Source organism: Gigantopelta aegis, chromosome 6 (assembly GCF_016097555.1).
Source record: "Gigantopelta aegis isolate Gae_Host chromosome 6, Gae_host_genome, whole genome shotgun sequence".
NCBI lineage: Eukaryota > Metazoa > Mollusca > Gastropoda > Neomphalida > Peltospiridae > Gigantopelta > Gigantopelta aegis.
Window position 1 is genome coordinate 95,681,125 of NC_054704.1, and position 22,363 is coordinate 95,703,487.

General features: G+C 37.5%; 2 protein-coding genes across 2 annotated transcripts in view; one reads left to right on the forward strand and one right to left on the reverse strand.

Annotated features, from left to right (window-relative positions):
- The window catches only part of LOC121374924 (protein O-linked-mannose beta-1,2-N-acetylglucosaminyltransferase 1-like), a 54,594-nt gene extending 35,270 nt beyond the window's left edge, over nucleotides 1-19,324 (reverse strand). Inside the window, exons 1-4 of the mRNA XM_041502065.1 lie at nucleotides 19,204-19,324; nucleotides 7,576-7,851; nucleotides 6,327-6,457; nucleotides 4,295-4,397 (exon numbers count right to left, since the gene is read on the reverse strand). Of these exons, the coding sequence (XP_041357999.1) occupies nucleotides 4,295-4,397; nucleotides 6,327-6,446 (223 nt within the window). The 5' untranslated portion in view covers nucleotides 6,447-6,457; nucleotides 7,576-7,851; nucleotides 19,204-19,324. The remainder of the gene's footprint in view (nucleotides 1-4,294; nucleotides 4,398-6,326; nucleotides 6,458-7,575; nucleotides 7,852-19,203) is intronic.
- On the forward strand, nucleotides 9,602-11,431 carry LOC121374814. Its single transcript, XM_041501926.1, has one exon. The coding sequence runs from the start codon at nucleotides 9,602-9,604 to the stop codon at nucleotides 11,429-11,431; it is 1,830 nt and encodes a 609-aa protein (XP_041357860.1).
- Nucleotides 19,325-22,363: the final 3,039 nt, after the last annotated feature.

Consider the following 22,363-nt stretch of genomic DNA (forward strand, 5'->3'; position numbering starts at 1 on the left):
GACCTTAATGAACAATGAAAGATAGTGTTTCCGTGATTTTTATTTTTTATTATTATTTTTTTTTAATATGTAAGGTCATATTCTAATTATAGGATATTAATTTATATCACTCAACTCATTTGGTTAAGTTCCTGTAAGGTTGTAGTGCGCCAATCAATGATGTCATCATGTGACGTATAACTGATATGTACCAATATATTTTTAACCGTATGGGTAATAAAAACTCTTTCAAACTCCCATTTTCTCAAATATTATGCTACCTTGAATCATACCGCAAACCGTAAATCTTTTAGTAGAGGCCAGGTCTCACTCAGAGCGTCTCGGACGAAAAAAGAAGAAGAGACCTGCCTCGAATAGAAATGTGCCTTCTATAATTAGGGTAAAGTCCAACTTCTGCTACTGTAGCTTTGTTAGGTTAATAACCATGTTATACTCATCATTTCCATTGTATAATGTCAAACGTTTTCAACCACTTGGCAAGAACAGCAAAGAAGAAAGGTTTTTCATTTCTTACTTTTGATTTAAGTGAGATAAGAGATTTCCACATGTACAAAAAGGTTTGGAAACCTACATTAGTACCCATATGGTTAAAAATATCAAAGTGATACGTTCCACTAGAACGCCAAGTGGGATGTAACACTCCATCGTCACACGATGATGTCATCGACTGGCGCACTACAACCGTACAAGTGATACGTTCCACTAGAACGCCAAGTGGGATGTAACACTCCATCGTCACACGATGATGTCATCGACTGGCGCACTACAACCGTACAAGTGATACGTTCCACTAGAACGCCAAGTGGGATGTAACACTCCATCGTCACACGATGATGTCATCGACTGGCGCACTACAACCGTACAAGTGATACGTTCCACTAGAACGCCAAGTGGGATGTAACACTCCATCGTCACACGATGATGTCATCGACTGGCGCACTACAACCGTACAAGTGATACGTTCCACTAGAACGCCAAGTGGGATGTAACACTCCATCGTCACACGATGATGTCATCGACTGGCGCACTACAACCGTACAAGTGATACGTTCCACTAGAACGCCAAGTGGGATGTAACACTCCATCGTCACACGATGATGTCATCGACTGGCGCACTACAACCGTACAGGAATGTCAACTAAACGAGTAGAGTGATATAAATTAAAGTTACATTATCTCGTTACCATATTATAACATCATGTACAAATGTGAAATACAAGCTCAAATGCACTTTTAAAAAAGTCGTGTGTGTTCGTTATGAACGGATATCGTCAAACGTATATGCTTGATTCGTCGCTTGTGCCACCATAACTCGGCAAAGCACAAACGACAGCTTATTGTCAGTGTCAGTTAACACGTGCGTTTGCCAATTTCAAATTGTAGGGTTCATCTTAAAAAATTAAAAGACAAATCTTGCACTGTAGTTAAAACCGGTTTGATCTTGACAATGTATTATCGACAGTAGTACCTTCCTATTTCAGAATTGATATTTTATAAAGTGTTAGTAGCACTTTCAAAGTTTAGTTTGTATACTAGTAACACATTAATCATGTATATATTTTAAAAATAAAATATACTAAAGTAGACAATGAACTTAATTTTACATGTTAAAATCGACAAATTCAAATAAATATTATTTCGTTTGGAAAGGGTAAAGTTGGGGGGGGGGGGGGGTGTTTAACTTTGACCCCATACAACTGTAAATAAAATGTGTTGAGTGTGTTGTTAAATAAAACATATCCTATCCTTCCTTCCATCTGCTGTTGATGTCTAACATTTGGTAATTTTGACATATAATCTTAGAGAGGAATCGGGTGCATGTGCAGGGGGAGGGTATTGGAGGTCGAAACAGTTACTTGCCCAAGCTTAAAAAATTTGAAATGTATTTTCTGGGGGAGCATGGCCCAATATAAACTTCACTTAACAGAGTCTATAAACCCAATCCCGCTGAAATCCCTGCACACACGCCTTGAAAACCAGCTACATTTTTTTTTAGCAAGGGATCGTTTATATGTACCATCCCACAGACAGGATTCAGGGCTCTACATTAACTTTTTAAGGCACCTGTCCTGTAGGACATGCAAAAAATAAAACTACCTGTCCCATGAGATATACCACATGTCCTTGTATATTTTATGTTTTTTTTTGTTTTCCCGCATTCATCACATGACATGAGTTAGAAATCAGTATCCAGGAGTCGACTAGAAGAATCTTTATTGCATCACAAAATAAGATTGTGAACGTAACAATAAAATCTTCAATGTAGTCAGTGAGTTACAAATCTCAGTAAAAAAACAACAACAAAAATCACACAATCAAATGACAACAATCAACTGATGCATATTATGTTCAATAAGATGAACATTAGGACTCTCGGCATTGATAAATGGAGGTCAAAAGTTGTCGGCGTAGGTTGTGATGGCGCGAATATATTATATTTGATGTGTTAATGCATATTAAATTGCATGCACCACTGAAGCAGTTTAAACACACACAATGGCATACATTGATTGCCGAAACTGACCAAATATGGATTATACATGCAAAATATTGACCATGAAATATGTAAATAAACACATGATTGTATGCCTTTATACTAAAAATAAGCCTAAAATCAGAAAAATATAGGTTGTCAAATAAGAGAAATAACTACATACAATTCATCAGACAGAACATCAATATTGTACCAACAATAACTTCAGCTCCATATTATTCCAAAGATCATAACAAGTTCACACCATAGACTTCTAAACATGTTTTCATGATGTGGTTATATTAATTATCATGCAAAACACAAGTTTATGCTTCGTCGGAAAGTAATAAAAATTAAATTATTTGGCAGATAGCCTAATTGATGGGGTTTTTTTTACTGGATGTCACATGTTATTGTTTTCAATTGGTGCCAGCATTGACAACTTATAATCTATGGTGCGAAATTGTCTGTCTATGTTACCCTAATTAAATTATTTTGCCATCTACTTTCAATCTATTTATACAGATGGAAGTATGATATATGTAGATCTTTTGCCGTTTACGTTTGCTACTCTGCCAATTACTTCCGAATTCTACTGAAATCACTGCATGGGTTTTCTTTGTTGAGAAGGGTTGTTTTGTGAGAAAATACTTACGTAAATATATGCCGCCCCTGGCCCTTTTCCTGTCCAGCAGACGACGTGCTGCAGATGACAGCAACTGACCAATGACAGCGCGCTACATAAAGCCATGGCTTGCCATAAGAAGTATCGCGATTGATCTGTTGCGTTATGGCATTTTAACGCATGCGTATTGGATGTTACCGAAATATCAACTTCCGACATTGGGACAGAATCAACAAGATCGTATTCACGCTGAATAAATGCGAAAAATTAGCGATATCATCGGATTTTGAAGCACCTGTCCGGTCGGACAATCCTTACTGTCGAGCCCTGAGGATATCACATACCATGGTCTTTTTGTATACCCGCCAATGGGGATCGATCCTAGACTGACCATGCATTTCCAAAAAACACCTTTTTAGGTCTAAGTAATGAATAAAAATAACATATAGTCTTGACAAATGTTACGTAAATCGAACACAGTACCCTCTTCCTCTACCCCTAGAGCATTACGTAATTAGTAACACCCCTTACATGTAACGCGTATGCCAACAGCTGGCCACTGTCAAAATTTCAAGGCAAATCCCCCACTCACTGACCCCTGGAAAGGCGTTGTACAATACCTCTATGGATATAAATATGTTTTGGAGATATGAGACGACCCCTCAATCAAGATAGTTAAATTTGATAAAAAATTGCGAAATCTCACGTGATCTCGTTGGGGAATTCTATACTTGTGATAAGCCAATGAAAACCGAGATCGGTACGAGCCCGTCAAAAGTGTTCCACTTTCAAATTCATGGCTTTGTTTTTGACCTAAATAAGCCAGCGTAGTGAAACCAATGCGGAGTGCGGCGTCATATATGCACCAAACGTAATTGGATTTTCTGTTCTATATGCTTAAATAATAATAATATTCCAGGGAATGTAGTTTTAAGATCGATTATGGGTAATAAATAGGATATTAAACTCGCTACCATTTCGTATTATGTTTATCATTGTCACTTGCTAAAGCTCGGACATAAACATGATACGATTGGAAGCTCGCTTAATATCCTATAATTAGCTGTATGGAGGATACAAGTAAATATGCTTACCTGTCTCTCTTGGCTGGGTTACTGTATGGAGATAGAAGTAAATATGCTTACCTGTCTCTCTTGGCTGGGTTACTGTATGGAGATAGAAGTAAATATGCTTACCTGTCTCTCTTGGCTGGGACGTCCTCTTCAGTTTCTTGTTGGTGTCCAGGATAAAAGTGATGTTGATGACTACTGTCACCAGGAGAACCAACACTAAACCTCCCTGAAATTGAACTTTCATTTTAAGGAGCTGAGAAGCCATTTATTATATCACCATACTGACCATTGCTATTTAATCCTTTTACAGTAATTTTTGTTTTTAATAATTTAATTCACATCCTAAGGAGAATTACCTAGAATGGTAGCAAGGTTTTGGGCATGTCAGAAAGGTAGCTAAACATAAAAACGTAAGATTAATTGAACTAAATGCTAAGTATTTTAAATTAAAATTAAAATCAAACGAACATACGAAATGCAAAGTCTATAAACAAGGTTTCACTGATCTAGCATTCAGTTTATAAGAAACCGGTCTAAATGTAAAAGTTACCTCCACCAGTGATCACCACAACCGACAGGAACGTAATGTCTATGATACATGTATTTCTCACCTTTTGACTTCAAGGTGAAACTAAAATGAGCATTAATTTTCAGATAATTGTTAAACTAACACATGTCATATACCAGCCCGAACAACATTTTTTATCTCCTAACTTCAAGAGCCATAAGTCTAAATTCGGTAAACCGTCATGAAAGTAAAGCCTGATCTGTAACTGTACATGATAAGTCTATTTATACACATAATTTCAGCTCAATATTAAGGCATAGTGAAAAAAAGTCTGAAAAACTACGTGAGCCAGACAGACGGGAGACACATGAGACAGACAGACGGGAGACAAAACCTATAGACCCCTCCCCATTTGATCAATTCTAGAAAAAATATTTTTGGAAATAAAATTAAATTTAACCTACTACAAATATTAGAACGATTACAAACACGTTTAATATACAGCCACTGATATTTTATGTAGAAAAATATATTTGACATGTAATTACAATTGTTAGAAAGTCTCTGTTAATGAATAACATCTTTAAAAATGCAGCAAACTCAGGAATGTCCCTTTAAAAACTACATTCCATGGTAAAAACTTCAATAGCAGCATTTAGTTAACTGCACCAACTTATCAAAAACCTCGCACATGGAAAATTCATGACTAGCATTTGGATCCGATCCAATCTGAAAAACTTTAACATGCTCATATACCACGAAGGTTTCGAGCATGTCCACCCAGTGTTCGGTCTCTGGAGGCCAGGGGCCCAATCCGGGGTAGTAGCTTTAGATATATTGTACTTGAAAAATTGCAGAAACCATCAGTTATTTCCCAACAAAATATAAATCATTACATGAAATAATATTTCACCAAATTAAAATAAAATTCACAATTGTTTTTAAAATTTTAAATGGTCAAATTTGGCTAATGGTAGTTCATGCCAGCCTTGAAACTGACCCCAATACAGTGTTTAACACAGGCTTCACTAGTGTACTTGTATGTACAGATAGCTCAAGTTATTTCAAGCACACACATGTACATATTATGACACCCACAGATAAACTTAATAGGCCTTTCAAATATGTCACTTTGACAGAACATTCAAAATATTTGTAATTCTGGAGTTTGCATTATCCCTACAACTTCAACTTGTAGTTTGTATTCATAAAATATTTATGCCGTAAGTGTAAATGCATTAAAGGTGATTTTAGCGCTAAGATCGATATAAGTGTAAATGCATTTCAGCACTAAGATCGCCTTAAGTGTAAATGAATTTCATGTGATTTTAGTGCTAAGATAGGCGTAAGTGTAAATACATTACAGGTGATTTTAGCGCTAAAATTTCTGTAAGTGTAAATGCATTTCAGGTGATTTTAGTGTTAAGACTGACGTAAGTGTAAATGCATTTCAGGTGATTTTAGCGCTAAGATTGACGTAAGTGCAAATGCATATACGGTGATTTTAGCGCTACAATTTACGAAAGTGTAAATGCATTTCAGGTGATTTTAGCGCTAAGATCACCATATGTGTAAATGTATTTCAGGTGATGTTAGCGCTAAGACCACTTCGTGGAATGGGGTCCAGGCATGTAAAGTGCTGCGTACCTGGAGAAACTTTGAAATGCATCTTCTCTTGGTGAAAAATGTTGACCCGTTTATCTTCATGCCATATCTCCTCTTGGGGATAAATGGCGTGGCTCGTGGATTGGGCACCCAACCCTCCATACTGCTCACACCTTTCAAAGAAAATTAGTTCATAAGTTTTAATGAGATCTTGAAATTAATATAAATACCAGTAATGTCTTCTAGATGTCAAAGGATAAATTAATTTTAAATTCTAAACCCTTAATTTTATAGTTACATATATGCAATATTGACAATGTAAGCTATATGGAGAGGTCAAAGATTACTCTACATAGAGGGGTCAACATCCAAAAACATATGCTCCATTTGCAAAAATTACAGAAAGCCATATTTCAAGATCCACCCTATGGTATGATTTTACAAATTAATACAGACATATGTAGCTTATTACACAGGAAGAAAATTACAAATCCATCCACACACCTATGATCAATTCTGCTACAACCCTTTAATATTTGAAAAATAGTCTAAAATAACTGTTCATATCAGTGTAGAAATGTCCACAGAGATTGTTACAATAACCTGACCTGAGATCAATTCCAGAATAATTAACCAGCAACCCATTTGTAACTAAAATACATGTATACATGTACACAACTACAACATATACATGAACAAATGTAGCGGGTTTCCTCTCTGAGACAATGTCAAAATTACCAAATGTTCGACACCCAATAGCCAGGGGCAGGACGTAGCCCAGTGGTAAAGTGCTCTCTTGATGTGCGGTAGGTTTAGGATCGATCCCTGTCGGTGGGCCCATTGTGCTATTTCTCGTTCCAGCCAGTGTTCCACAATTGGTGTAACAAAGGCCGTGGTATGTACTATCCTGTCTGTGGGATGGTGCATATAAAAGACCCCTTGCTGCTAATCAAAACAAATAGCCCATGAAGTGGCGACAGCGGGTTTCCTTTCTTTATATCTGTGTGGTCCGTAACCATATGTCTGACGCCATATAACCGTAAATAAAATGTGTTGAGTGCGTCGTTAAATAAAACATTTCCTTCCTTCCTTCCCAATAGCCGATGATTAATAAATCAATGAGCTCTAGTGGTGTTATTAAATAAAACAAACTTTACATAAAATAATTTACAAAAGTATAAGAGCATTATTATACTATCACCCATCCCCACCCCCACCATGTGATTCTGGAACCACCCTTCTCATTAATAGTAATTAAAAAATACATTTGAAAAAACCCAAGCTTACTTACATGAACAAGTAAGGCCAAATGTTCATATCACTGCAGAAAGCCCATGAAGCCAGACAGTTCAGCTGACATATGTTTGTTTTCTAATGGGTTGCTCGCCAACAAACAATCCTCATTGCATGAGCTTCAACAATTGTAAACTCTGCTTCCAGACAATTAATTATAGATCTTCTCATCAGCGCTGGCTCGGCCAATCCAATAGTACACAGACATAGCAGCATCACTTCGTAATAAACTTGTTGATAAAGCTGTTCACATTGCTGTACTTGTTAATTATACCTGTAGGTACACAAAGGAATAGAAGTTCTATTAGAACACTGATTTTAAAGACCCTAACCACTAAGTACATACATGCATGCAGCCAGAAATTGGATCTATATCATGTACAATGTAGCCCTGTGTGCTACAATGTAACAAACATGTAACTGTATAATACAGCTGGACAATGTATCTTAATTAGTGGGTGAGGCCTAGCTGCCCCAACAAGTTCAAGATATGGCTTGAATTTATGTACACATTAAAACAGGAAATGTACCTACCCCGGTACTCTATACATAGACTGTAGTACTTGTGAACATATCTCTGTGTACAATAAAGTATATATACATATAGGCCTACATACACCCGAAATACTGGTACCTGTACATGTATAACATTGTTCATGCATTAATGCACTTTAGAGAAGAAATTTGTGTATGTAGCTAAAGACATTCATATTATAACCCTTGTAGATTTCATAATCCCAGCTGTAAAGGTGGAGTGATAACAATGTCTGTAGCCAAGTGAGAATGTGACATACATACATGAATAATTTACACTAAGTCTTGTATATACATGAATGAAACCCATGTCTTGTATATATTATTGTGAAACCCATGGGACCAAAGTTTGTTCTGTTTAACGACACCACTAGAGTCCACTGATTACTTAATCATCAGCTAATGGATGTCAAACGTTTGGTAATTATGACTCGTAGTCATCCATCGGAGGAAACCTGCTATATTTTTCCATTAGTAGCAGGATATCTTTTAAGTTTTATATGCACTTTCAACAGACAGGAAAGCACATACCACAACCTTTGACCAGTTGATCCTGCAATACAAGCACCTCAGGCGAGTACTCAACTGACTAAATACACACACACACCCAATGGGACCAAGTAAAAAGTTTGGTTTTATGGGTAAATATATTGAGTTCTAGTTAATACTTATTGTTCATAACAGATTAATGGCTAAAAGTGCTGCATGTTTTAATTGATAAAATATAATTTAGGACATAAACCAAAAACAAACTTTTATATAATAAAAAAAACCCACCTAAATAACTACAAATTTTATATGTACATACATGTATACATGTATGTATCTGCATGTACCGTAATATGATTTATGTTTTGATTAGTGTTATCGACTGCTCTGCCTGGCCATGTAAACTCAATTACAGTTACGTGTATCATATCCAAGACTTTTTCATTTACCTATACTGGGTGTAGAGGTTTTCAATATATTATTCCGATATGACATTAAGTTGTCACACCAGTAGTTGTGGGTTGCCATGCACACTAGGTATGCCATTGTGATTGTGTGACTTGTATAAGCATTAGATGTAAATTATGTATGGTTTATAGGCATTTGATATGCAATATATCTTATGGGCATAAATTAACTAGTAGTTTCATCGGTGTTATTTTACAACACCTTCTTATGTAAAGCTGTATCCAAACTAGCCGCGAGCGATTATTTTAGAAATCATTGATTTCCATTGCCGCATCCTAACTACACGCGTTATGTTAGATCTTCACCATTTTTTCAGGGTGTTAACATGACTACCAGGCTTTCATTTCAGATAGTCCCTTGAAGTTTCAGGTGGTCCATATTTTGTAAACATGATTTGTTATTTTTGATAATTTAGTACTGGGTAAATCATTATGCATGTACTGTAATACTAATAATAATTATAATACAAATGTATATCAATTCATACTTGAAATGCTTGTAGTTATGTAATGTTTTCTCTTCCAGGACACAATATGCCAAAGCAGATTATTTGCTGCCTCTGTTTGAAGAGGTGTAAACAAGCAGCAAGAAGACACGTTGTGAACAGTGGCCTCAAGAACTACCTCGGAAAATGCTTCTTAAGAGAAGTGGACAACAACGAGATCATCTGCAATGCTTGTTATGCCAAGTACCGACGACAATCTTCTACAACAGTACGGCATGTTGATGAAGAATTACCACAAGCAAATCTTCTGAGCCCAAAGACCATACAGCTTAAAATTCCATCAACCCCAAGAAGCCACAAATACTGCATTGTATGTAAGAAGACCGGAAATCAGCGAAACCACTTGGTAAATATTCCTGACCATGCTAGAACACAAGCTTTCATAGAAAAGGGTGTATTCATCGACTCCAGAAACAGATGCTGTCTTAAACATATTGAAAAAACTTATTTTTCTAAATCAGCACTGTCAATCATTTCTGTGACAAAACAGTGTGATATTTTTTCTAGGACGGACATTGTTTCATTGCTGGAAAATATACGTCATATGATCAAAAAACAAAGTCACATCAACTTTAACATTCCATCAATGATGACGGATGATGACTGCTGCTGTTTAACCGGTTTAACCAAAGAGCAGTTTGTAGATTTAACAAGTTATCTACAGCCACTTCGGGCAACAGCTGTTCGGTCATTGCCTACATGCCTAGGTGTATTCCTAACACAGCTAAAAACTGGTCTTCCCAATAAAATCCTAGCTGTTCTCTTTAGTTTGAAAAGACACCAGGTGCAAAGAATAATACATTCCACATTGTCGGCCATGATGACAAACTTTGTACCTGAAAACATTGGGTTTAAACACGTCACACATGACAACTCTTGCCGATTACATACAACTCCAATTGCTAGAACATTATTTTCCTCTTCATCCGATCAGGCTGTGATAGTGCTGGATGGAACATATGTGTACATTCAAAAGAGTGGACATTACAATTTCCAAAGATGTTCTTTTTCTATGCACAAACACAGACCGTTGGTGAAACCTATGGTTATTATCGGAACAGATGGTTACATTTTGAGCATCTTAGGACCGTATTATGCTGATGGCAAAAATAATGATGCCTCCATAACAAAACATGCCTTCACACACAATTTAGAAAATATAAATGAGTGGATCCAAGAGAACAATGTTTGTATTGTAGACAGAGGATTCCGGGATGCTGTGGTGTTTCTTAATCTAGAACAAGGACTTGATGTGAAAATGCCATCCTATTTACCAAAAGGCCAAAAACAACACACCACTGCTGAAGCTAACTCAAGCAGACTGATAACAAAAGCTAGATGGGTAGTAGAAAGTGTAAATGTCAGACTCAAGCATTTTAAATATTTAGATAAAGTTGTACCTAATACAATGATCCCTTACACTGGTGAATTTTTGCAAGTTATTGGGGCAATCTGTAACAAATACGGAAAACCTCTAGTGTCATCTGACAGTCAATCAGAAAATATAGCAAGCTACATGCTCGAAAAGGCAGAGGAAGGCAACCATCTTCAGAAGTACTTGGAGGATAACGATTTGCTGAAGAAGAAATCTTTATTTAAAAATCTAGATGATGCAACTGTGGAGCTGCAAAACTTCCCTAAGTTGAACATGGATCAGCTAAGAGATATCACCATTGGAGTATACCAGCTGAAACAAGCCTCATCATACTCCAGAGAACACGTTGATGACAATGGAGAGTATGCTGTGATGGTGTGTAAGGAAAGCCCAACATTAATCAAAGTGAAAATCCAGTCTCGTCATACAAGTAGTGCTGCACATACGCTGTGGATTGAGTATGGGGACGGACACTCTCCGTAAACCTGTTATAGGATGGTACTGTACCTGTAAAGTAGGTGCTCGGGTTGTAGGTTGCTGCGCACACGTAGCTAGTGTATTGTGGTATTTAGGACTATGGAGAAATCAAGACAAAAATATCACAGAAACCAAGTATTCCCTTTTGGATGCACATGACTTGCCAGCAAATGACACCTCACCAGAGACTGACAGGTGTCAAGAAGAATAATTATACCATATATTGGTGTACACTGAACCTTAACATATGTAATACAGTTTCTAATCTGAGGAAATGAAATGAACGGGTTTCCTATTGTGTAGTATTCCATTTATATTGAAGTTAACAATGTTATTATCAGCCCCATGAAAGTGCACTATAAAATAAATGCATGTTTATAGCATCCAGAGATATTCTGCTGTATGAAACTATGTTTAATTCACATAACACAAACTTGGGTAGTAAAAGCTATAAATCTATTCATACTGCACCTGTGATAACATATTCTTGTGGATTAATTAAACAATATGACTGGGTAATACAGGACTAAAATTAACATTGTTACTAGACATTTAGACTTGTTTTAAACATGAGTTGATTTGATGGGTTAGCCTGTTACATTATGCAAAAGTGAAGGCATTGTATGGTTTTCTTTAATGCAAATATAACTGACTAAACTTATTACTTTTGAAATGATTTTAACAAATATTTTAAAGCACATTGGTTAATTAATCATCATAATTCTGACACATGGTCATCAGAGGAAATCTGCTAAATTTTTCCTAATAAAATAAACCGATGTGGTTCAATCCTGCGGCTCAAGCACTTCAAGCGAGCACTCAACCGACTAAACTAAATTCAACCCACCCCCACCCCCACAAGTGTATAAATATACTATATGCTTATATATTAACTTTCAAACTTTAAAAAATTGTTATTTTATTTTTCAGTTGTTTGGTTATAAATACAAAAAGGTTTCAAAATAGTAAATCAATATGACAACATAGGCCAACTTTACAATAAAAGATTAACCTTCACATTTGGGTTCAGGGTGGAGATGAGATGAAACCTAATTGTAATGTACATTAAAATTTACAATTCAGTGTTTGTGTAGTTGTTCTGTATTTATAATTATTATTTCCCTTTTGGAGGAAAATAACGCAGATATATTTTCTTCAATTGTACATCCCCATTTGGGCCTCACATTATTGACATCTATTAACTATTGTATTCTTGAACCTTGAATATATTGTACTTTGTTGATTGTGATGTTTAAACCAATTTATCTTTCTTAATTTATAAAAAGAATACATTTTGTTAACATTTTTAGCTTGTTTTGTGTTTTGTTTCAAGAATACGGATTTCCCGTTTAAGACCTCATTTATTTCCCTTCCCATAGCAGCTGACATCTAAAAATGGCATATTATTGACTAGGAGTCATATATCTATAAAAATATGTGACATTCTGACATTTATTTGGGGGCCAAAAATGACCCTTATCATACCTACTCCTTTGTGTTCGTCAGATACATGTATATTGTTTGTGCTTTACTAAATGTCGTAAAAAAAAATTCAAAACCGAAATTTCAGTATTTTGAGATTTGCTCGGTATGGTAAATAGGTACTGACATGATGCTGTTACAGACCGGTATATATGGTATACCACCCAACTTTACAAGCAGTTATGTGTTAAAATGGGTAAAAGTGACATTTTTGTAACACCGTGAAAATTAATATGCACAATATCGGCAAGTTCCATCGGAAAACCTTGCTTAAAGTTTAACTTTGGTGACACGTGTACTGTTTTACGAAAACCTGCGACAATTGTCGATCGATACATAATTATTGTTTTGCTGAGAATGGTCAACTTCCCAGTTATTTCATTCCAAAGACGGAAGACTGCATTAACTGATGTTAAAATGCGTAACTCGTGCATGCTCAGTTCAGTTCAGACCAAAACAATTTGCACTGCGTTAAATAAATAGACCTCTTTCACATTCCACTGCACATGTCCGTGTCGCGGAGCAACTTGTGGACACCAACTGTCAACTCACGCCAGATCTCGCAAAAATAGCCATGTACAAGTTGGGGGGCATAGACAATGGGAGGCCACACAATATGAAATTGAATACCTCCATGATTAATTATTCTATCAGTAGGGAACTCGAAAATTCCGTCGACATCCAACAAAGACTTATTGGAGACATTTGTTAATTATTGCTTGTCACGAAATAAAAAATATTTTGTTGTTAACGCCCAAGAAACCATTGGTTCGGGTCCATACACAATAAATATCAAATATGGGCTGAAATAATATTAATGTGTGCGTGCTTGTATGTATGCAGATAGTTATCGTATTTAACATGATTTAAATATTTATAAAGCATTATACAAATAAATACATTCAGGATTCTTGTCGGGATTTCTGTTCCCCCAGTTATTTAAAAATTTGTTCGGTATTTGGAATAAAATTAAATGATACATATGAAATTTGAGCTACGGTACTATAAAACATTAGAATCAGGCCCGCAGGAATGATATTTGAAGTTGGGGGCGGGGAGGGCGCACAATCTGTAGTGGAGGGACAGAGTTTAGTTGGTGCGGGGGGTGGGGTGAAAGCCATATTTTAAACCAGGTTTATATGTGTCAGAAATATCAGGTACCAGACATTTCACCCCCAAACCAATTCACCCCAATGAATATAGTCATTTCATCCCCAACCACCCCTTCACATCAGAGGTGCACAATCATTCGTGCACCCAAGAACATCTTTTTTTGTGTTTGTACACTGTGTATATTTCAAAAATGTATATTTTTTGGGGTTTTTTTTACCATGTAGTGATTTTAAAAATTAAAAGAAAGAAATGTTTTATTTAACAACGCACTCAACATATTTTATTTACAGTTATATGGCGTCAAACATATGGTTAAGGACCACACAGATATTGAGAGAGAAAACCCGCTGTCGCCACTTCATGGGCTACTCTTTTCGATTAGCAGCAAGGGTTCTTTTATATGCAGGGTTTCTGCCAGAGGGAAAAATGGGTATGGTATGGGTATTTTTTTAAGTTAACATTTTGACAAAATTAATGACTTTTAGTTTTATCATTATTGTATGATTTTTTTAACCCTAACCCTATGTAACCCATTTTCTTTGTGGGAGAGGACCCCCATACCCCGTTGACTGTAGTTGCATTCAATTCCATAGCGCCATACCCAAAAATTTATTTCTGGCAGAAACACTGATATGCACCATCCCACAGACAGGGTAGTACATACCACGGCCTTTGATATACCAGTCGTGGTGCACTGGCTGGAACGAGAAATAGCCCAATGGGCCCGCCGATGGGGATCGATACCTGACTGACCGCGCCTCAAGCAAGCGCTTTACCATTTATTAAATGATTAGAATATATTTCATTTCATGTACCGTAATTAAAAAATATAACATTATTGTCATTCCATAAGTACCATCCCGTCTTGCCATTTCGTGGTACTCATCAATTTGGGGTATTTCCAAAAAACACGACAGTTCATGTATACTGTGCCACCTATCAAACCAGAGAACAAAATGTTCAAGACTGCATCAATTAATGTAAGTATAATTAAACTACATTATCAAACAAGTAAAATACAATGTTCTTACCCAAATGCATTTTATACCATTGAGCAAAATAAAGTTTGTACAAGGCCTGTAACATGAAAATTTATGCATCATAATTGTTATTGTAAATTGTAATCACATGACATTTGTGACTGGCATTCGCCAATTATTAAAACTATGGAATCGCTTGCTCTTATATCTGATTCCTTGTTTTTTGTAGGATTTCATGTCATGTCATAAAAAAAAGTTTGTTTTTGTTTAACGACACCACTAGAGCACACTGATTTATTAATCATCGGCTATTGGATGTCAAACATATGGTCATTTTGACAGTCATAGAGATGAAACCTGCTACGTTTTTCCATTAGTAGCAAGGGATTTTTTATATGCACCATTCCACAGACAGGATAGCATATACCACGACCTTTGATATACCAGTCGTGGTGCACTGGCTAGAGCGAGAAATAGCCCAATAGGCCCACCGACAGGGATCGATCCTAGACCGACCGTGCATCAAGCGAGTGTTTTCCACTGCCCTCCGTCATGTCACAAAAAGCGCTATCGATCATATAGTCATACTCAACTTAAAAATGCATATGCAGATGTCACTGAAAAGGGAACTTCGGTATATAAGGCTGCTAGGCTGTATTCCGTTCCTGAAGAAACACTCAGAGACAGAATATGTGGGATTATTTCCCCAGACACGGCAAGGTGCGGACCTAGTCCAATGTTTTCCTTGGAAGAAGAAAACAAACTGGCAGAACATTTGAAGTTGATGGCGTCTGTTGGCTATGGCTACACAAGAGCGCAGGTTTTAAATCTTGGAACAGACTATGCCACCCACTTAAACAAACGGCCACACGATTTGCAACTCTCTTTCTCTATAGTGGTTTTATGGGTTTATGGGAAGATGGCCAGAATTAAAGTTGAGATGACCCAAATCCTTGTCAGAGCTTCAAGTTAAAATCAAAATGTGTTTAATTTGTTTAACAAAGCACACAGTGATATATAAATTAATATAAAACATAAAATGGCCATTTAGTAAGAAATATATATACTGTAAATCATGAAATTAATGCGTCATGATAATATTGCGTCCGTACATGAGTGAACAAAAATGCGTATTTTTATTAATGCGTCAGGCAAAAGTCCACATCACATGAAAACCACAATTTGTTTGGGCTTCATCTTTCATGATAAAAGAAGTCAGTAGTTGTTTTGACAGCTAGTAGAGCTACTACATAATCTGAAGCTAATCGCATGGTGGGTCGACCAGGAAGCCCTAATTACTTAAAGTAGTGTAATTAGTATAACTACACCTTATTGTTAAGGGTATGACTCGCTTCTAATTAATCCACCAGTAGGAATAAAAGGTAAACGGGTCGCTATTGCAGGGCACAATATTTCACGCGAACGCAGACGTATTATTCTAACAAATGTTTTAGGCTGATTTTATACACTTGATGCGCAGCACAGGAATAGACGTTAACAAATGCGATATATTGCAACAGTGACAACTTGCGACCAGTCTAACTTAAAGTGCTGTTCCAGATGTATGATGTATTGAGCTATATCAATCAAGATATTATTTAATATGATTAGAAAATTATAAAAAAAAATGTAAAAAAAATATATACCGGTATATTTTCCATTTAAAAATATTCCCCTGAAAAACAGAACCAGCTGAATTCGTTTCGGGAATTTCCGTAAGATTTGATCCGTGACGTCATGAAGGGAACTCCTTTCGATAGTCAGCGCCATTGTTCATTGCTTCTTTTGTGTTTATTATGGTTAAATGGCGTGTTGGTGGCGGCTGTAGCAATATAAAAAACGATAAATTTAGTCTTCACGCATTTCCTAGTAATGTTGCTGTGAGAAAGCTGTGTGTGAATTTGATTAAAACAACGTGGAAATAATGGACAGGAAGAAAATGCCGGAGACCGTTGCAACAGCAGACACTTTAGTTGCAATTCATCCGAACTGGCTTGTCGGCTTAAGCGAGATATGGGAATACCATGTGTTATGGCTTTTAAAAAAAGATACCGTACCAACAATTTTTCTGCGACACAAAACAAATGGCAACAAGCCGACGCCATCCACACCGAAACGACCTTGGGGTGCATATCATCAATGTCCCAAATTGCGTTATGCTTTCAACTCCAGTCAGTTTGTTTTCTCATGCACGGTTCGTGCAATCATCGAGATCCGATTTGTTGTCGTTTGCATCTCGTTCATTTGTGAGATTTTTCTTTACAGTTCGTGAACATTAAAACAATAAAGTACAGACAAGTAAGTATCTATAGCCAAGTCCGTCCCATTCTACAAAAATGTAGGGTTTTTTTTGTAAAAAAGAAAAGAAAATACATTAAATTAATTTTACTATACCTTCCCACAGAGAAAACCTTTTTTCATACTATGGAATGTGCTATAAGTTATTTATTTCTGAGCAGACTGTTTTAACAACTGCACGCAAAAAATAGTATTGTTTTGTTATTTCCAAAACACTTTTACTTCTTTTTTTTTACGTCAAACTAAACTGAAATTATTCACAAAAAAACCCATCTTCATAGAGGGATGGGACGGACTAAAAGTCGTTTTTGTTTATTTCTTGAAATTACCGATATCGGGTCCACTTGACTCGTAGAATTCAAGAGTTATTTATCGTCTTTTCTACTACATCACAAGTATTAGAATATACAGTGTAGCAAAATAATTCGCACGAAAAGCTAAAGAACAAAACAAGAATAAAAGTTGTAAATTAATGGTAAGCTGTCTCCACGATGAGTCCAGGTTTAGTCTCCAGTTCAACGACGGTCAGGTTCGTGTCTACAGACGTCCTGGGGATTGCTTCGCTGACGTTAACGTTAGACAACGTCACCGGTTTGGTGGTGGCAGCATCATGGTGTGGGGCGGCATCTCTATCCATCACAGGACCCCCCCTCTATGTGGTGGATGGCAATCTGAATGGAATCCGCTATCTGAATGAGATTATCCGGCCATTGGTTCTCCCAGGCCTTCAGCAGATTGGCGGCGGGGCAGTTCTGCAGGATGACAATGCCAGACCCCACCGCGCCAGGGTGGTAACGGACTTTCTCAGACAACAAGGTATCGCCAGGATGGATTGGCCAGCATATTCGCCTGACTTGGCCCCAATAGAGAACGCCTGGGACGAATTAGGCAGGAGAGTTCGGGATAACCATGCCCCTCCGGCCAACCTTCATGATCTGGGTCAACTTCTTATGGCAGAGTGGCAGGCCATTCCCCAAGAGTTCTTCAGAGGTCTGATCAACAGCATGAGGCAACGATGTGTCGAGTGTATTCGCGCCAGGGGTGGATTCACACACTATTAAACAAATGTTCTGTGTAAAATCCATGTTTGACAACCTTCAACTTTGACAGCATGTCATGTGACTTTCTTGTATACAGTGACGTTTATTTGTGGGGGGTTTTAAATATGGAACAATAAATTAAATTTTTGGTGTAGTTTACATCATCAATCTAATACACTCTGAAACTTATTTGGTTATAAATTTTTGACCCTTAAATTCTTTTGAGTAGTATACTTACTTTGAAACGATCTTCACTTTGAATTAAAGGAAAAACGACCGACTGTACGACTTGGGTTTAGAACATGCGGTGCATTATTGGAGGAAAATGAAACTCGGAACAATCTTGTATGTGAAAAAGGATCGGTGAAGTCATTTCTCGTTCCATAATGAATAAAACAAAAACCATAAAACTAAAAATTAATTAAAGTTAATAAAATATAAAATATAATTAGAGTGAATAAGGAAGACTTGTTTTTACTATTCTTATGTCAAACCAAACTGAAATTATTTAGAAAAAAAAAAAAAAAAATGTAGAAGGATGGGACGGACTTCAGAGGAATACTGTGTTAAACACTCGGAAAACGACAGCGAGTTCACTTGTTAAATATCGCACAAATGCGACGTGGACCGAGGTTTATTTTAATGATCTCACAGCAGATCATGTATCGGACAAATCAATGGCCTACCAGTGCTAAAATATTTAACGCAATAACACTTTAACAACAACAGGCTGACACAGGCCTGCCCTGTTAAAAAAAAACAAAAAACTAAATCAAAACCCCATAATAAGATAATGGGTCGGTTAAAAAAATAGCTAATTCCGTGTCCTGTTTGTAATAAATGCTGCTAACTAAATGTCACCTACCTATAAATGCGTGCTTTTACCACATTCTGAACTGTTACTCGTATCTACCACAAAAAAGTACAATTTACAAAAAAAAACAAGAAACAGCCACAGAACATAACTCGTGCGAACTACAACATCGACTGTTTCTCCACACACACAATGAACGTTTGCTACGCTTTATACATATTTGGCCTCTCACAATTCGTTCCAAAATCAACTCCCCCCCCCCCCCCCCCCCCAATTACTCGTCCCCAGGCTGTTAAATTAACTCGCAGCGGGTTCTGATCATATTCTGGTGAAAAATCCTCTTTTCTCATTGGATTTGTGCCATACAAGTGAAAACGTACTGTAACATAAAAATCAACCTCCACGGACCCTCAGTACGACAGTCCAGTGCTTTACAAACGGAGCTACTAGCTATTGCCAGTAGGAGCACTTTATACCAATACTACAGTACCAACACCAAAACGTACTCATTTTGGGTCAAAATGTACCCACCAAAACGTAATCTTACTTTGGTTATTTAAAACGTACCCATATTTACAAAATGTTAATTAATATCAAATTATGCAAAGGGTAATATAGCGATGTATTTCGCACCATGTTTAAATTTTATATGATGTTTATGTTACAATGAAGTAATAAGTAGCCTTAGTAACGTAAATAACAGCAATCTGATTAAAATTAGCTCTACTGGACTACCAGTAACAGGGGCGTAGCGTGATTTGGACCTGGGGGGGGGGGGGGAGTTCGAATATGAGCCAAGTGGACCTTTTTCTATTTTGTTTTTGCACCACCCAAAACTCCATATGTATAAACCTGTATGTTTTAGTACTGAAAGCGGACCATTTGCTTCAGCGGGGGGGGGGGGGGGAGGGGGAAGGGGGAGGGGGTCGTCCGACCCCGCCAGCCTACGCCCCAGAGTAATTAACAAGTGGAGCTAATTTTAATTAGATTGAAATAACAGCAATAGTTCCAAAACGTACGCTATGTTGTGGATTAATATACCTTTAAATCAGATTAAATTGTTCATATGCAATGTGTTGAATGTTGTTTTGTGGAATTATAGGATACCAATATTTACACGCACGCACACGCACGCAGACCCCCCCCCCCCCCACACACACACATAGTTTAAAAATAAATTTAAACTAAAACCTATTTCGGGCCCTCACAGACAAGAAATTTGTAGGTTAACCTGTACGTCAATCTAGAGTGATCGATTTCGATTATATGATTTTTGTTCCATTGGATGGTAATCGCATTGACGACCTCATTACCTATAAGCCAGGGCCGTAGCTAACAGGGGGGGGGGGCAAGGGGGCAGTTGCCCCCCCCTCCCCCCGAAAAAATCGGAAAGCATTATAGAAACTTAAAGAAAAGGAGTTTTAGACTATTAACTACTCAGTTGCCCCCCCCCCCTCCCCGCCCCAAACAAAAAATCCTAGCTACAGCCCTGTAAGGTACGAGACAACTGCCCCCCCCCACCCCCCAGTGCTAGAGCAAAACCAAATTTGGGCAAAAATGATACAAATATTCGGTCAAAATGTGCTAACCTGAGACCTTTTAACCATGTATTTCCATCATTATACACTCACAATTAGTTATAATCCATGTAAAAATGGGGGGGGGGGGGGGTGTCTAGTACATGAAAGGCTGTGGTATGTACTGTCCTGACTATAGTCGAATACATATAAATAGGCACAGTGGAAGCAAAGTAAACATTGGGGTGGACACGAGTTCATGAAAGTCTGTGGTATGTACTGTCCTGACTATAGTCGAAAACATATAAATAGGCACAGAGGAAGCAAGTAAACATTGGGGTGGACACGAGTTCATGAAAGTCTGTGGTATGTACTGTCCTGACTATAGTCGAAAACATATAAATAGGCACAGAGGAAGCAAGTAAACATTGGGGGGGGGGGGGTCTAGTACATGAAAGGCTGTGGTATGTACAGTCCTATGGGGAAATACATATGAACAGGCACAGTGGAAGCAAATTAAACATTGGAGGGGGGGGGACTAGTACATGAAAGGTTGTGGTATGTACTGTCCTGACTATGGGAAAATACATATAAACAGGCACAGTGAAAGCAAGTAAACACTGAGGGACTAGTACATGAAAGGCTGTGGTATGTACTGTCCTGACTATGGGGAAATACATATAAATAGGCACAGTGAAAGCAAGTAAACACTGAGGGACTAGTACATGAAAGGCTGTGGTATGTACTGTCCTGACTATGGGGAAATACATATAAAAAGGCACAGAGGAAGCAAAGTAAACATGGGGGGGGGGGGGACTGACAGAGATCGAGGGCACTGACAGAGATCGAGGGCGCTGACAGAGATCGAGGGCGCTGACAGAGATCGAGGGCGCTACGTTTCTAGGGGGTTCAGGGGAATGCTCCCCAGCCCGCTCCGCCGTGCCTGCTAAAATAGTATTCCTGCTTTATTGTTAGGACTAGTGTGTGGGAGCTGGTTTCCTTTCTTTTTGTCTCGACAGAGCGTCAAAATAATCGATGTTAGGCTTGCTTTCTATCAATGTGATTCTGCACTTTGTTTATCAATACATTGCACATGTACAGTATGTCTTACATAGGACCTCCACAAGTCCAAACTATTGGATTAGAGTACTCGAGTGTCAAACAACCCAGACCCGAGTACCCGACATTTACACTAGATAATAATGAGACTAAGGAATAAAATAGCATTATGCATCCTAATTCCAGTGCTGAACATGGATGCCAAATTATGCCATCGTATCGCATTCAGAAACCAGTGGGTATGTTCAGGGTTGTGACAGACGGACAAATTAAAAGCGAAACAAGCTCATTATCATATAATTATTGTGTAACTTATATTGTTATCTACTGCTGAAATTACTGTCCTACATTGTCCATTGTATTATAGTTGATCATTGTATTCCACCTTGTACGGGTACTCAAGTCCTGTGAACGGATTCAAGTCTTGCTAGTACTCAAGTACTCATGGAGACTCTAGTCTTCCATATTCACATTTTTACACATGGGGGTTGGGAGTGAGGAAGTTGATCCATGAGCATTGTTTTCTGTGTAGTGATGTCATAGAGTGAAGTTTTACTAGCAGCTTAAAGGACATTCCCCGAGTTTGCTGCATTGTAAGATGTTCCCGACTAATAAAATATTTCTACGATTGAAGT